At 40.1% G+C, this 16,747-nt stretch overlaps 1 protein-coding gene across 1 annotated transcript; it reads left to right on the top strand.

The window, feature by feature from the left end:
- The first annotated feature begins 1,501 nt into the window (after positions 1-1,501).
- mrps5 (mitochondrial ribosomal protein S5) lies at positions 1,502-16,264 on the top strand. Its single transcript, XM_079559821.1, has 12 exons — positions 1,502-1,597; positions 1,874-2,023; positions 3,669-3,794; positions 3,871-3,984; positions 4,064-4,183; positions 6,881-6,915; positions 11,915-12,005; positions 12,233-12,279; positions 12,364-12,421; positions 14,877-14,939; positions 15,049-15,185; positions 15,512-16,264. The coding sequence occupies exons 1-12, from the start codon at positions 1,549-1,551 to the stop codon at positions 15,734-15,736; spliced, it is 1,215 nt and encodes a 404-aa protein (XP_079415947.1). The 5' UTR covers positions 1,502-1,548; the 3' UTR covers positions 15,737-16,264.
- Positions 16,265-16,747: the final 483 nt, after the last annotated feature.

The raw sequence follows: 16,747 nt of genomic DNA, 5'->3' as shown, positions 1-16,747 counted from the left end.
TTGGTGCTAAACCATGAGTTGTTTTTGATTTCTATTCTCTGAGAGACAGAAAGCCAGTGCAGAGACCGGAGCACTGGACTAATATAATTGTATTTCCTGGTTCTTGTCAGGACTCGAGCCGCGACGTTCTGGATGTACTGCTGTCTAACATTCACTTTTCTTTTTTTGTTTTCACGACATTATACAATTAAGCTTGTATTTTTGTTTAGCCATTATTCACTGAAGGTACGTTGAAATTAAGTGTCCACACTCACATCCCTCCATAATTTGTAGAAAATCCCTGTCCTTCATCAGCCCACTATACAAATGTAGGCACATCTCCATTTTCACATTGCAACTCTTTCTCAAACAAACTTGGACTTGAGACTTGAACAGCGGTGAAGTCTGCTGCAGTGTGTTTTTACAAGTTACATTATTCTCCTTACTCCCACACAAGCTCCCAAACTCACTCTCTCTTGGAGTTGTCATTATGGTGCCATTATCGCAGAGAAGTTATGAGAAATGCACCGATTCTGGTGTGCCTCCTGCCGCTGCACAGCTGGGCAGCCATCGTTCAGCTTGGCTTTGATTACATCTCTTTGGTGAGGAAGAAAAACATGGGCACATACAGTACAGAAGTGCTCTGGGAAAGTAATTACGTCAAAAAGAGGCTGATTGGGGTAGTTTACATCTGCTGGGCACCGGGCAGAACCACTGAAAAAAACGCTTAAACATCACTTCCAGTTGTCTTTTTAAAAGAACTTGAATAATTGGTGTTTTGGAGACAAACTTGGGTTGACCATCCAGTAAGCTAGAGTCTCCTGCTAGAAATTGAACAGACTGATGCTAAAGATTGCCATAACACAGAGTAGCTTGCTGTTATGCCAAAGAAACTTGAATGCAACTGTGACTGGCATGCGTTTAAACCCGATAATTAGAAGAATGTGTTGGTTGTGTTCGTTTTGATGAGGAAGATTGTAGACACACAGGATGTAAAAAAACAATGCAGACAGGATGAATTGTGGGGTGGGTGATTAGACTGAAGGAGACATGGGTGCTTTTAGCTGATGAAGTGTTGTCTGTGTGACGGTAAACACAGCTCTTGACTTGAGAAACTTCACAAAGAGGGCAAACCAAATGATGTGCCAATGAGTATTTTATTCATGAAGCACATTTAATATATTTCTGGTGGGGTTCTTCCTTAAAAAATAAAAATAGTGTGACAATGCATGCATCTTTTGGCATCCCTGAAAATGAGATTCTTAATGTCAGTGGGACTTTCCTGGATAAATAAAGTCAAATAAAAAAAATAGCCTTGTTAAATACAAAAATACACATTCAGAAAGGCGTACCATGTACCATGTCCAAATATAGCTCACAATACGCCTATTAAAATAAGTTTCAGATTTTTTGTAATCTTCAAGTCTATGCCTAAATATAGAGTATAATAGTGTACTTCTATCCTCATGTCATAGCCTACTTCTCTTCTGCGGCCACTATCTGCTAGTATTTTATTTTTGCACAGGCATAGTTTAGGCGCTGCCTTGGGGTCCTCCTGTTGTTATCAACATGGCGGCGTCCATACGGGTGTGCAGTGCCCTCCGTGTCACATTCGGGGGTGCGTTATTTTAATGTTACTTCGTCCTGTTGTGTTTATTGTGTGTTTGTTTACAGCTATTTGGTGTCTACTATTATGAAATATCCCTCGTTTAGTTGGGACTATTTGAGGGAACTGGCTGTCATCTTGATGCTAGCACGTTCACGTTGATTTCTTTCGCGCAGTTTGTATTAATGCAATAAAAATAGCGCTCGTGTTGTTCGTTTTTTTAATACTGTGTCGCTATCATGTCTTTGTGATGTCCGGAGTTAATTTGTTTGTGTTTGCTTGTTGTAGGAGCATTGTCCCTTCGTCCTCTCACCGGAGCACTTCAGACAACGACTCTGTCAAACCGAGCTCCGGCGTTTCTCCAGAAACACTCAGTCTTACCTCTGATCCCTGCTACAGCGTGGCAACAGACCAGACATGGCAGCTTTTTCAATAAGTGTAAGTATTTTGTTCTGTAAGAATCAATACTGCGGTCTAGGGCTGCACAATATATCGCAAAAGATATCGTGCACACTCGATGTTTAAGTTAAAGGAATAGGCCACCGTTTTTGCATACTGAGATATGTTCTTACCTGAGCTTAGACGAGTTGATGCGTAACTGTCTGGTCTTTATGCGTGCGCTCTGTCACGTTAAAACAGCTCACACGTTGTTAGCGTTTAGCCTCTCCTTCTATCCTCTATGGACCCAAACAGGGGTGAAGTTTGAAGCAACCAAGCTCTTCCACGTTTTCCCTATTTAAATACGGCTATGTGAGCGTTTATTAAACATGTCGATTTTGCCAAGTCGCATTAGCCAAGTTCAACTCCATCATGGACAACACCCACTGCATGGGACTGTAGAGGAGCTGAGCAGCTCTTTCAGTGGCAGACTGAGACATCCTCAGTGCCTCAAGGCCTTCATCCCCACTGCTGTCAGACTGTACAACAAGACTGTAAAGTAACATGTGCAATAACCCCTTTGCACAATACATGCAATAATCCCTGTATTTAAATCACTTACCTGCGTCACTTTATCAACCACTTGCACTATGATGTAAACCTGCACTGCTAATACTGACTTTAGCATTGTTTGTTATAGTCTGTTTACGTAATTATTTACTGTAGATACTTTTGTCTCCACAAAGTCCTTGGTAGTCATTGTACATAAGACACCACTATTTTACAATTTAATATTTTTGTGTCTATTTTTCTCACATTTTCTGCCCATTTGCACACCCCGAGTGTTTCCAAGAGCTGGGTGTAACAAGTAAATATCTCCATTGTGAGATCAATAAAGACTATTTTATGTCATCTTGTTTGTCAGAATCGTGTAGTGTGTGCACTCTTGCGATTCTGTCGTTATGTGTGAACCCCCAGACGTTCGATAATCGCACTAAAACCAGTCGTGTAGTGTGGACCCCCCCCCCATTCTATATAAAATTGTTTAAGACTAGAAAAATCATGTAGTGTGAGCTGACCTTAACTTCACCCCCGTTTGGCTACATAGAGAAGAGGAGGAGAGGCTTATGCTTATAACGTCTGTACTGTTTTTGCGTGACTGAGCGCACACGTAAAGACCAGACAGGTACGCATCACCTCGTCTAAGCTCAGGTAAGAACATATCTCAGTATGGAAAAACAGTGGCCTATTCCGTTAAACATACCCTAATTTAGTTACATTTTAGTTTTGTTTTGTCCTGATGTATTATTTTTTAAAGCCCTGTTTTGACACTATTTGTGTTTAGTTAGAATGGAACATATTGTGTTGAAATTGTTTACATATCGCAAGTTACTTCAACTACTGTGGTCTACTTTTAGGGTCAGTGATCCGGCAAAGGATTCTTATTTTATCATCATTACTGTTATTGATCAATATAGACAGAGCAGCTGAAACACTTAGTTTAACCACACCTTATTTCCAAAAGAGGCCAGAAATGTTATGTTTATTTCATCTTTATACTTTGCTGTGTGTGTTAATGTCAGATTCATCCTCTGAACTTTTTGCTATGTAATGAAAGCATGTCCTCGCCAAAAAAGAAAAAAATTGATCATAGGCACCAGTGGAAAATCGATTTATGAATAAAACTACCCGCTTGTGTTTGCAGTGACAGCAGATGAGTTGTGGAAAGGTGTGTTGGCAGACTCTGGAGCCGGTGGAAGAAAAGGCAGAGGGAAGAGAACCAAACGCAAACTGAGGAGAGACCTGAACAGAGGCCAGAAGATTGGAGAAGGTAACACTCTGCACTGCTGCTGTAAACATTTAGACTCAATCAATATATAATGCTAGTCCTACTTTCTCTTGTTCAGGTCGTGGTGGTTTCCTGTGGCCGGGCCTGAATGCTCCAGTGTTGAGAGATGGCACTGTTCGGAATATGGGCCGAAGGGGTGATGCCGAGCAGCAGGAGGTCAAGTCTGAGCTAGGTACAAAGACCATTCCCGAAAAATATGCAGTACATTTCAAGCTGAACCTGCTGTAAGCATATGCGTCCTTTTTTTGCAGTCCGTCAAAGAGATGAGTGGGAAAAGAGGAGGAAAATGAGGGTGAAGAGGGAGCGAGGATGGACTGGTAGCTCATGGGGAGGCATCAGCCTGGGACCTCCTGATCCTGGACCAAATGGAGGTAATTTTCTTTTTTTACACATTATGTCATTTTATAAGTGTTTAAAGCTGTACTGCCTGCATCAAACCGTAAAGGTATAAGTAGTTGAGTAAAATCTCTCAGCTGTTGCCTAAATGTGTTTCTCGCTCTCACAGACACTCCCGGACAGATTGTTCACTTGAGTTAATTAGAAGCTCGAAGAACATTAATGTTTTGTTTAGAACTAGATTTTACAGTGCAGAGTTCTTTTTTTCCCGCAACCCTTGAATGCCTCACAGCCTCTTGGTGCCTGTAAAAGAAGGGAAGAGACCTGATAGCTCATTGTGGATGTTGTATTATTAAACAAATGGACATTTCGTGAAGATTTTAGTTGCATCAGAACAGGTCCGTCAGATGTTTATGAGTTCACGATCTTTTGTAAACTTTTGTAAACATTTGTGAGCCCGGCACGTGTTTGTGTTTACATGGTGAGGGGAGGCAGGTGAGGGGGATGTTGGGGGTGCATCATGAGAGGCGGGGGAGGTGCGACACTCGTCTTTGCTTCTGTGGGGTAAAGTTAACTCGCTGTTTCGAGGTGCCGCACTAGCGATGCAATGTGTTAATGCAACCATTCTGGTCTGGCAAAATGGAGTAGCTGAGGGTGGCTTTAAATGTGGCTTCGGCCCTCATGGCACTCCCCATATAAGGTTGTTCACTCCTCTGACCTGCTTTTCTCTCAGGCTGTGATGTATTTTCTTAATCTGCAAAGAACCCTGCTCAAAACTACACTATTATCTACGCAGAATTATTATTTCTGCAGATATTGATATGCATAATACTAAGCATAATGTTTATACACTATTTTGTTAAAAGAGTGAATTCATCAGTTATCAGGGTTTTTTTTTAAATGTTTTTTTCCATGCCACTCAAAGTAGGTGATGTTTTGTTGAATGTCCAGTTTTATGCGGTAAATGTATCATTAGCATGTTTGGTTTTCTCGAGTTTAGAGAAAAGAGTTAAGCTCTTCTACTCCAAATGCGGCACAACAGAAGCATTGCCCAACCACATACATGACTGGCACATGTGATGAAAATAATGCAAAATAACAAGGCGACAGCTTCTTACACACCTAAGGATAGCAGCTTTGTAGCATCAGGTAAAGGCTGCTCCAATAGTTCCAAACTTTGTTTTGTTTGACAAAAAGAGTTGTCCATGACGTGGTGAAAGTAAAGCCTCGGGAAAGTGTCTGCCCCTTGTTTTAGTCCATAAGCGATTTCAAAGGTGTCCTCAATGGTAGTAGCAAAACAAACCAACAAGTGCTATTTCTCCTGTAAACTCAAACGTGACACACTCCCACAGCAGCAGCAGAGCGGCTCATGTGGCAGCTTCTGAATGTGACTAATTAATCGTGCGATACAAAAATTGACGCCGTTAAAATTGATTTGTGTTAATAACGAGTTTGATAAAACACAGTGTTTCAGATTCCCCAACCTATGAAGCATGGCTAAAACTTTGAGCTTTGGGCACTTTATGCTTGGATTATCATTTGTGGATATGGTGATGAATTTACAAGTGAGAGATTAATTTGCCTTAGGGAGTTGGTCGTCTTTCTGCTCCATTTCTATGTGCTGGTGCTCTGGAGCATCTAAAAATGTCTTTGCCTTTATTAAAGCTCTGACCTGAATGTGACAAGTGAAAATTACACTGGCCCACAAGCTGAGCTTATAATGAAACTGTCTTTTCTTGTACCATTATTGTATAATTCACCATATGTCTGTTCTCTCTGACTGCTTTAGTGTCCCACACTACTGAAGTATTATTCAAAACACTTGTATAGTGTGCCATATCTTTTGCTGAATTTTTATTGCTGATATTGAAATATGAATGAAATGTAATATTGAAAAACATATTAATTGTATCATCCATTACTACTCATAGAAGTCACACAATACATTATTACATTACACAAACGTGATAGTGTGATTTTGTTCATTTATTTATTGCGAGCCTCTGCTGATTTGATCTGTTTGTGCGGTATTTTTGTTATGACAAATATTGTGTGAATGAACAATCCTGCCCGGAAACTGGATGTTATTTGATCTTGTAAGCCAGGTTTAAATCTGTAAACATGTCTCCAATGTCATCACCCGTTCGGTACCATTTCTGTTGAAGACTTCATCTTTCAGCTGAAACCTCGATGCTTGCGTCCAATTCCCAGCCTTATTACATCCTCAGGCGGTCTTTACTGTTGAATTGAGTTTAGTTTTTCAGCAAACTACAGATGCTATTGGGGCACTCTTGACCTGTTTAGCTTTACACTCTTCTTCTGGATTCCCTCATTCCTTGTATTTCTCTGATATTCCTGCTAACAAGCTCTGTTCACTACAACACAGTACGCTTTGGTCCACACACAACCACGCGGCGCAAAGGGAACAAAATGTGTGAGCATTGCTGTAGCTGAGTCGCTTGTCTCTGAATCAGGTTTGACCTCTTTACAGCTGCTGGGTGTGTATATTCTCCTCAGAGTATTGAAGGGGGGATCTTGTTTGTAGTTGATTGGTTAGAAGTAAACAAGCCCCCATTGGGAGGGTAACATCCTTGAGAGGTCACTAACAAAGTATAGTGTCGGTTTATTGTTCTGCTGCGAGGCCAAGCAGTATTAAACAAAATGTTGCTATTATCAGACATGTGTTTGCATTTTAATTAAAATAAAATTGATTGTCTTGTCTTTTTTTGCAGAAACTTATGAGGGGTTTGATTCACGTGTTATTGAGGTAAGTCTGCTGCTGTTTGTAGATACTTGAAGTGTTTTATTCAACTAAGTTTGCTCATGTAATTAAGTCTTCCCTTGTAAATTATTGGCCTTTCAGCCAAAGTGAAAAAGTCAAATGCCAGCCTTGATTAGATTCTTGCAATTTTCTTTAAATGGTGTGCACCGATTATCCATGTTATGGCTTATATAACGAACCGTTTCAGCAACAAACTTTAAAAGTTCTGTATATTTTAACACCTTGCCATTAAATCCAGTTTTGAACAGTAGCTTCTTGTATGTTCAATGCTTACTTATAATAATAAAAATAATACAAATAATACAAATAATTCAATATTATTTTAATTCTGTACATTGCTGGTATATTATACAGTAGATTTGACGTGAACATACAGTTAACATACAGTTTCATACAATAGGCCTCATTCACAATAACTAAATGGACTTTATCGGAATCACTTTTGACTGGTACCTGTCACCGTGAACATCCCAGGAACGCTACAGTTATGGTTTACTATAAAAACGTGTGATAGCAGCTTCTTCAGTGTGTTCTAAGCTCAGTCACAGTCAAAGATGTATTGAGAAAAACTGCATGACTCCGACCTGATATAATGCATGTATGAGTTCTTTTTTTTTTTACCAAAATGATCTACTTTGACTCATCAAGCTTCTTTAGAAAGTCTTTGGGGAGCTAAGGGCTGGAGCTGGTAGGCCACTGAACCTTAGGTGGGAGACCCCTTCCATAAATAGTGTTACCATCATACACACTGGTGATGATAGAAAACTATCTCTCTTATTTTTTTTTATTTTTTTTTTTTTATTATTTTTTTTTGCAACAATTTAATTCCTGTCTAGCTTACTGTGGAAGAAAGTCATTATCTTCCCATTGTTTCATTCATCCACTAAAGGGACATCCAGCTCCCCTTGACCATAGAGTGTCCCAGAAATGATATTGTTGTTTTGGGTTCTGTAGTATTGGCTCATTTGCGCTGCGGTCATTACACACATTGTTATGCTGGATCAGTGACTTCCCTCTCCACATGAGCAGATTTACTCCGTTTAAAACACCAATTAATAACATTGAGAATTCAAATTCATACGTCATGTCATATTAATATTTCAAAGGGTTTTCTTAGGTCACCCCATTTAAGCTTTTATTGCCATTATTTATTATTTCTAATTTAGTGATGAACCACTGATGAAGCCAAGCGATTAAAAACTGCTGTGTGTGTAAGACAAGATAAACGGTTCAAATGGTTGTGGTTCATTTAGATTCCTACTGTGTCACGCTGTATTTTACCTTGATTCAATTACAGCTAATGGAGCCTTTAAACTGATGGTGGGAAAGGAAGAGGCAAACACACACAAACTACTTCGTCCTTTATACTGACATGACACGGGGCTTTACATATGTGGATGTGTGGATTTTCACGAGGCGTTGATGGTCTTCCCCGGCTGCTGTAGCGATGTGAACCAGAGCCAAACTTTAGGCTTCCCCTGCAAAACTGATGGCTGCTTTTATGGTGCTATCCCACTCTATAAATATCCCTGCGTGAGTTGGTGTATGCGTGTGCCACTATAAATTCAGGCCTAATGAAATGAAAAGGGCTTACTGGAATAAAAAGCTTGTCTCTCAAGGACAATGATGTTGGCATGCCATTAGTGAACACATCCAACAAGAAGAGAGAGGGAGGGGGAGGAAGGAAACTTTGGGGAAAGTTCAGCCAGAGACGGTCCAGAAGTAGTTCAGCCAATGAAGCACTAGACCAAAACTAATACAAGATTGGATGTAGCATCATTAGCTCTGAGTGATCCTAGATAATGATGGTTCGGAAAGATTATTAAATATGCGGCATATGAAGTATTGTTTGCAGAAAGGTACTGGAAGAGATGATACTAAGGTCTGAAGATGTCTGAGCCAATTTCAATTTATATTGTGTAATGTTACAAAGTAGTCTACATGAATGAATGTGCTTAAACTGAGATATGTTCTTACCTGAGTTTAGACGAGTTGATGCGTACCTGTCTGGTCTTCACGCATGCGCTCAGTCACGCAAGAACACTGAACATGTTGTTAGCATTTAGCCTCTTCTCTCCTCTATGGGGCCAATTTAAATTATTTAAATACGGTTACGTGAGCTTTTACATGATCCAAGTATAGTTGCACAAAATTAAACATGTCGATTTTCTGAGTGGATAAAAGGGGTACCATATTGTAAGGCGAAACAATACCTTAGGCGCAGTAAAGTCGAAGTGCTTCAAAGGTATATACAATATAGTACCCCTTTTTATCCACTTAGAAAATTGACATGTTGTTTTGTTTGCCTTGTTTTTGTGTGACTGAGCGCATGCGTAAAGACCAGACAGGTACGCATCAACTCGTCTAAGCTAAGGTAAGAACATATCTCAGTATGGGAAAACGGTGGCCTGTTCCTTTAAGTGGAAAATATAAAGCATAGACAATAAAATCACAATAACAATACTGATAGCCACAAGTGAAGCACACATTACAAGTTAAATCTCGCACATTTTTTGCCAGAAGTGATTGTACACAGTGTATCACAAATAGTAGGTCTTATGCTAATGCTAGCACCAATCATAGCTTTTAGATCATTCAACACCCTATGCTAATGCCCATGCACAAATTGTAATGGGCAATTAGTATCCCACATTACAATTCTTCCTCCTAATAGACACGTGTTTACTTGCAACACCGCTGCCGTCTATTGAAGCTGCGGATTGTGATCATAGAAATAAGAAAGGGCACATCAGACAGCCTTGGTGCTTTCAGACTGAAGCGCAGAAGAGAGGCACAGATAAGTGATGTTCATGGCCTGTCTCCAGGAGCCGCAGCCCTTGGACACCACTCCGGTTTCATTAATGGAGATGAAACCTCTTCAGTGTCACAGCGGCTTTGGTGTCTTTTTTACTTTCCTGGGAAGTCAACAACCTTCAAAGTTTTGCTGAAGTTAACACAGTGGCTATTTATTTAGGTGTACATAGCCCCTAGTTGCGGCTAAGTGCACCTGAAAATGTTTCAATCACTGGAGAAATATATTGTTTTATTATATTCTTTATATTGTTGTCAAAAAGTATTGTTTAAGTGTTGGAAAGTAGGAAAGGATTAAACTGAGAGAGAGTAAATCGCCACGTACAGTAAGTCAGACTCGTTTGGCGTGGGATGGTGTGCTCTGACAGTGCCTTCTGCTCTCCCGTCGCAAAACCCCGCCCCTACGCTGCAGTCTATAGACACAAGCACACCCCAAGACACAGCGCAACAGATTGAGAAAATAAGACATGAAATTAGAAGTGCGAAAAGGCTTTCCGTGCCCTCCCACCGGCCTGCTGTCGCTCATCCGGTCGAGAAAATTCAGGCCATCTGCTCCTGGGGCAAGAGTTAAACCCCAAAACTGCTACGTTTTTGCCCAAAGCGTCAAAAGCAAATACATACTGTTAGCTCAAAGGCACACTATATTTCTTTTAGTATATTTGTGCACTGATCAAATCCAAGTTGGTTTTATATCCGCTGAAATTATGTCCCGAAGCATTGTGTTTTCCATGTTTTGGTGTTAGCTGCTGCTCTGACCCCAATCCTGCCGCTCTAGCCCTGCAGTTAAATGATAAACCCTTTACTGGAATATAGGCTGTGTACACTGGTGGTGAGGCAGGGGGTGTGGGGGTTGGGGTGTGTGTGTTACATAACTGGAGACGCTAACGGCAGATCACCTCTTTGAAGTTTCTCAGCTTAAAATCTGTTTCATTCATCTTTGTTTCACTCCATGTGTACACCGCAGCATTCTCACAACTCTTTCCCCTTTTGTCTGAAATCAAAATTAAACATTGCATATCTCACAACATTTGTATTAATACACAATAGACCAATTATTCTTGGTTTTAGGTTGTTGTTTTTTTAAGTCTGTGCACAAATGTGTTACTAGGCGACAGTGCTTCACATATTAAGATTTTTTGTTTAGTTTTCAGCTTAAATCTATGGTGTTGTCAAACGTGTTTCCACAAATGTAAAAAAAAATCTAGATTTCTCAACACTGGTCAATGCAGGCATTGACTTGAAGAGAATAATTACAGGGCAGTCATGTACCATTATTTATGTGGAGCGCTTGGATGTAATTAGCACACAAATAGAAAACAATTTAGAACAACAAAGCCACTGCCACACACGCTCTGCCATGCCTGAGCTGACTGCAAAGTCTAATACAATTTAACACATTTATAGTGACCGCATATAGCGGTTTCCTATATGTTTATGGGCTGATGTCTCACCTTGGATTCATTTTCAGAATCATATGCACACACGTTGGGTTCCTTTCTAAAGTATGTTGTGGGAGTCAGCAGTTTGGGTAGTTCTAAAAGTGCTCACAACCGCCTTCCACTCTGGCACTCACTGTCAGCTTCAGTCATCACTTTTTTCTTTTATCACACCTTCACGGCAGCCTCACACACACTTTGACACTTTGATTGCGCCACATATTGGTGTGTGGATCCGCAATGATTGAATTGACCTCTGACAGGGCACCTCTCCTCTCGAATACAGTCATAAATCCTTCCATCTATCAATATATGGCACAGGACAGGGCTGCATCTGCTTTACAGACATGTTTATCACTGTTCTTTTTATAGTATTTTCCTGTCTTGTTGCTCTGCATCTCTTGTCCTTCCTCTTCCCACATTTGTTGATAAGCTTTTGTCTATCTTTACTCATCCCTGGATGTTGTTTTGTGTCTATATGCTGCCCCCTTGTGGCACATTTAAAGATATTGTGTGTATATGAGAGCAGTTTATTTGTGTGAACAGATCAATAAGTCACTCAAGTCTGGAGAGAGCCAACACTAACTTGGATTATAAATGACCAACTCCCTTGTTGTCTTGTTTTTGTCATTAAGGCTATTGCGAGAATAATCATCACCAAAATTGTATTGATTAACCATGTGGAGATTTACTAGAGTCAAACAGGATGTCTAATGTGTGCTGCATTGTTTATGCAGGTGAAGAGCGTCTTCAACATGACGGGCAAAGAGGGCAGGAAGAGGTCAATCAGCTGTTTGGTGGCTGTAGGAAATGGCAATGGAGCCGCAGGTAGGACAAGAGTAGACTTAATAATAACAGCTTAACTGTGGAACTTATCAGATTTACCACTTGTGCAAAGTAAAATGTCATTCACCAACATTACAAATAACCATTGTGCTCTTGTTTGTCAATCTTCAGTGGTTGCAGTCTGAAATGTCATTGGCTTGTGTTTAATTGAAATACAAAAAATGAAATAATTTGAGATTTTTAATGATTTCCCTGTATTTCTTTGTCAGGTTTTGCTTTGGGTAAAGCAGCAGATAGAAACACTGCCCTCAGGAAGGTATGACATTAAAACCCATCGATAAAAGTAAAACTAAAGTTGGTTTAGAATGAAAACATTTTATATTTGTGTTTGTCTAACCAGGCCAAAAACCGAGCCATCCACTTCTTGTACTATATTGAACGATTCAACAACCACACAAGTAAGTGTCCTCTCATGACAGGGCAGTCTGTACATCTTCATCTTCTTCAGCAGTTATTGAAAAAAAAAGAAAAAGTTTAGTCCATAATGTGTATCATTTTTAATCAAACTCACTGATAGAGTCCACTGCACTCATTGTTTTACATTATGAAGATTAATCTACTTGTATATTTTATATATTTCTGCTGACATCATAGTCATACTGTATAGAAATTGCGTTTGCAAACAAGGTTGGTAAAGTGGCTCGATGCAGGCACACTTCTGTAGAGTAAAAGTTGACTTGGCTGGATGTTGCTGCAGAGAGATTAAAGTGAGTGAGTCATCGGCCACAGCTGCACTTACTGGAGGAGCCTCCTGCTTTTGTTTCATATCAGCATCTAGCTCCCGTCTGTGGTTAACAATGCTTTTCTGAATATTTGAGCATCCCAGAATGAAGAATACATGTTGTCCACTGGTCGTTGAAGGAAATGCAGCCATAGCTCACTGCAGATGGCCCTGAAGACGAGCATCTGCAGCTTGTCTGGAATGATCAATAAGAAACAATGACACATTAATTAAGATTATGATTCACTTTGATAAAATAGCATCATTCAGCTTTTGTCATTCCTCCCCATTTACATTTATCACTAACAAAAGAGAATCTATAGAGGAAAAACCTGGCATCTAGGGAATAATCTCACAACCTTGTCAGCTCTCCGCCATTTTCCTTTTTTGTGTATGTTTGGGCTTGTGTGACACATACACTTTTTTCTTCTGTTAAAGGAATAGGCCACCGTTTTTACATACTGAGATATGTTCTTACCTAACCTTAGACGAGTTAATATATACCCGTCTGGTCTTTGTCCGTGCGCTCTGTCACGCAAACGGAGCACATATGTCACACACATGTCATATAGCTCCAAAAAAGCTCACGATAGAAGCTACCAAGCTCTTCCACGTGTTCCCTATTTAAATAAAGTATAATGAAGTATATTTACACAGAAATGTAGCATGTCGATTTTATAAGCAGATTAAAAGGGGTACTATATTGTGAGGCGTAATGATACGAGGAGTAAAACGTCCGCGCAGTAACTCCTAAAGGTTATTGACGGAAGTGAGCGGGGGAAGTCTTTGGGAGTTACTGCGCGGACGTTGTGCTCCTCACAACATAGTACCCCATTTTATCTGCTTAAAAAATCGACATGTTACGTTTCTGTGTAAATATACTTCGCATGAAAACACTTCACGTAACTTTATTTAAATAGGGAACGCGTGGAAGAGCTTAGTAGCTTCTATCGTGAGCTTTTTTGGAGCTATGTGACATGTGGGAGAGGCTGCGTATGTGCTCCGTTTGCGTGACAGAGCGCACGGACAAAGACCAGACGGGTATATATTAACTCGTCTAAGGTTAGGTAAGAACATATCTCAGTATGTAAAAACGGTGGCCTATTCCTTTAACTTGTACAGTGAAAGGTTTCACAATAAACTAGGGAATAAATTCACGTTTATATGAAATTAACTGTGATTGGGTTTGTCTGTGTTTGTAAAGGCTAGTGTAAAGAAGTGGTAGTCATAAAACTCAGTTCATTTTTCCTATAAATTCAAATACATGCCCTATGCTGTTACAGATTATGCAAATGTGACAAGCTTTTGTTCCTATATGCTAGGAGTGACTCAGACAATCTGTCCTGAGCAAACCTGGACCTCCCACAGTGACAGCAAATGCTCACTTCACTTTTTCTAAAAATGTTTTTCAAGTTGACATTTGCACACACAAAAAAAGTAAATGAAAAATCACATTGAGCCTTTTTGTCAGCGGGGGGATTTATCATGCTTCTGTCTAGTTTTTATCTTCAGTCTTCCAACATCCATGTTTTCTGGATGGTTAGATTGTCTATTATATGTCTAGACAATGTAAGAAAAGTCAGTGAAACCAAAGGAAGATTTTCAGGACACTATAAATTATAGACATCAGCTCCAGGACTGTACTCGCTCTCTGCTTGGAGAGTTCCTCTTCATCGCTCGGGTTGAAGCTATGTAGTCAGCTTGGTACCCAAGGGGAGTACCAGAGGGTAACGAGATTGTTTAGTGCCCACAGCAATTGCAATTTTGCATAAAGGGGGAGGCTAAACCCCAAACCCCACACTCGTTTCAGTCCTCTGTCAATGTGGTGTCTCTTGAAGATTGTAGATAGATTGTATCTGATTTAGTGTTTGTGTCCTGTTCTTGCTGTGTATTTTATATGTTGTGGACTGCTGTATTTCCTTCTGCCAACAAATTTACCTACGGGTACTAATAAAGAAACCTTGAACCTTCAATCATAATCCTCTTTCAGAAGCTCCCACAGGCACTGACGCCGCTCAATAACTAATTATTCACATCTGCAGAGAACAGGACACTGCCGTGTGCTTATGCTGTCTGCCTCACTGCCGTTTCTCCACCTGCATTCACAGTGTTTGCTTTTATCTTTCTGACAGTTTATCACGACATTGAGTCCAAGTTCAAAAAGACAAGGCTTCGCATGAAGAAGCAAAACAAAGGTATGTCACTCTCAATCAAACCCTGAAGTGCACTACTCTGCAAAAGCATAGAGCGGTGCAGTAAAACAAATTTTGGTTTCTAGAGAAAACGGTATTTTCTTGTGTGCAGGCTATGGTTTGCACTGTCACCGGGCTGTCATCACACTCTGTAAACTCATCGGCATTGAAGACATGTACTGCAAAGTAGAAGGATCCATCAATCTCCTTAACATCACAAGAGCTCTCTTTAGTGGCTTAGCCAATCAGGTAAAATATGTTGCACGCTCTTTTTGACACTTCAAAACTATGATCAACACTGCACCAAGTTCTGTTTCTATTGAACCCTATACAGCAGTGCTTTTCAGCTGGTGGTTCTATCTTTGTTTGGTCGAAGGCCATTTTCAAAAATTTTTGTTAGCCTTATTTAGCCTCATCAGAGCACATTTTTAAGTATGTAGCCCCATATGATCATTTACTGTATTATATTTGCTGTGAAGCACCTTGTAATTTCTTCTTTCTATTTTCTGTGAAAAGTGCTATATGAGAATTATGGTAATACTCATGACTTTATATGTTATTTGTCCCCCTTGTAGGAAACTCACCAGACTTTAGCAGACGAGAAGGAGTTGCATGTGGTGGAGTTCAAATCTGAGTGTGGGCCGCTCCCTCTGGTAGTGGCCAGTCCCATGACACCGGTACAGCAGGAGCCGCAGCCCGAGGACGAGATCCCCAACACCAGGCTGCACTGGGGCGATGTTAGAGCTGCACAGGGCATGAAGCGCTCCAACTGGGCCACAGTTAAACGCACCATCTGGTAGTCGGACCGGCACTGGTGTTTTGACTAAACTGCTTTGTTGGAATGTGCACAAGGGAGAGAATATGTAAAAAGCACTGCATGAAATTGAACAGACCTTGAAGCCATTAAGAGGTCACAAACAACAGAAGATTGTTAGCCTAGCCAGTCAGACACCACTACTTTCTGTTCAACAGCTTCAGCGTCTGGAAACCTTGCTGACAGCGAGAGATTCAGAACAAGCTCCTTAACTTCTCTCATCTGTAATCAACACAGTTTAGAGGTTCCCTGATAGAAGAAGATGGTGATTTTTTTTTGTGTGTGTTTTTTTACAGGTGTTTTTGTTAACGGTCGGACGGACTATTTGTTTCACTGACTGGTCCCAGTCAATACGTCTTTGTAAAGAATAGGAAAAGCGTGAAGTCTGGCTGGCCGGGCTAAAAGATTATTGTGTCAATTCAATATTTACTTGGCAAAGCAGAACTGCTCAAATACTGCTATAAATCAAATAAATGTGCTTTTTCAAGTTACTTTTTATTTACTGTGTGTTTTTATCACCGATATTTGATTTATGACTTTGAATCATAATTAATTTTTTATTAGCATTTTATGTTATAAAAGTTAATAAAACTCATTTATACCATTTTCTTTTTCTTTTTCTATTTCTTTACATATTTCAGCATCAACGAATGCTGAAATATTCGTTGATGCTGAAAGATAATATTCAGAGGTTTACAAAAATATGGGCAAATCACACTGTAGCTGAGTCTTTTGTTGTTTAATAGCCTGATACCTGATTTAGTTTATTTAAATATTACAAACAATGAAAGTCGAAGTCCATCCATCCATTTTCTTCCTCTTTATCCGGGGCTGGGTTGCGAGGGCAGCAGTCTAAGCAGAGATGCCCAGGCTTCCCGATCTACACACACCTCCTCCAATGTCAATGTCAATTTTATTTATAAAGCACATTTAAAAACAACCATTGTCGACCAAAGTGCTGTACAAGAACAGTAACAATATGTACAATAAACACAAT

The sequence above is a fragment of the Gobius niger genome (genome assembly GCF_951799975.1).
Source record: "Gobius niger genome assembly, chromosome: 7".
Lineage (NCBI taxonomy): Eukaryota > Metazoa > Chordata > Actinopteri > Gobiiformes > Gobiidae > Gobius > Gobius niger.
Note: the sequence above shows the minus strand (reverse complement) of the source record. Positions and strands in the feature narration are given on the sequence as shown.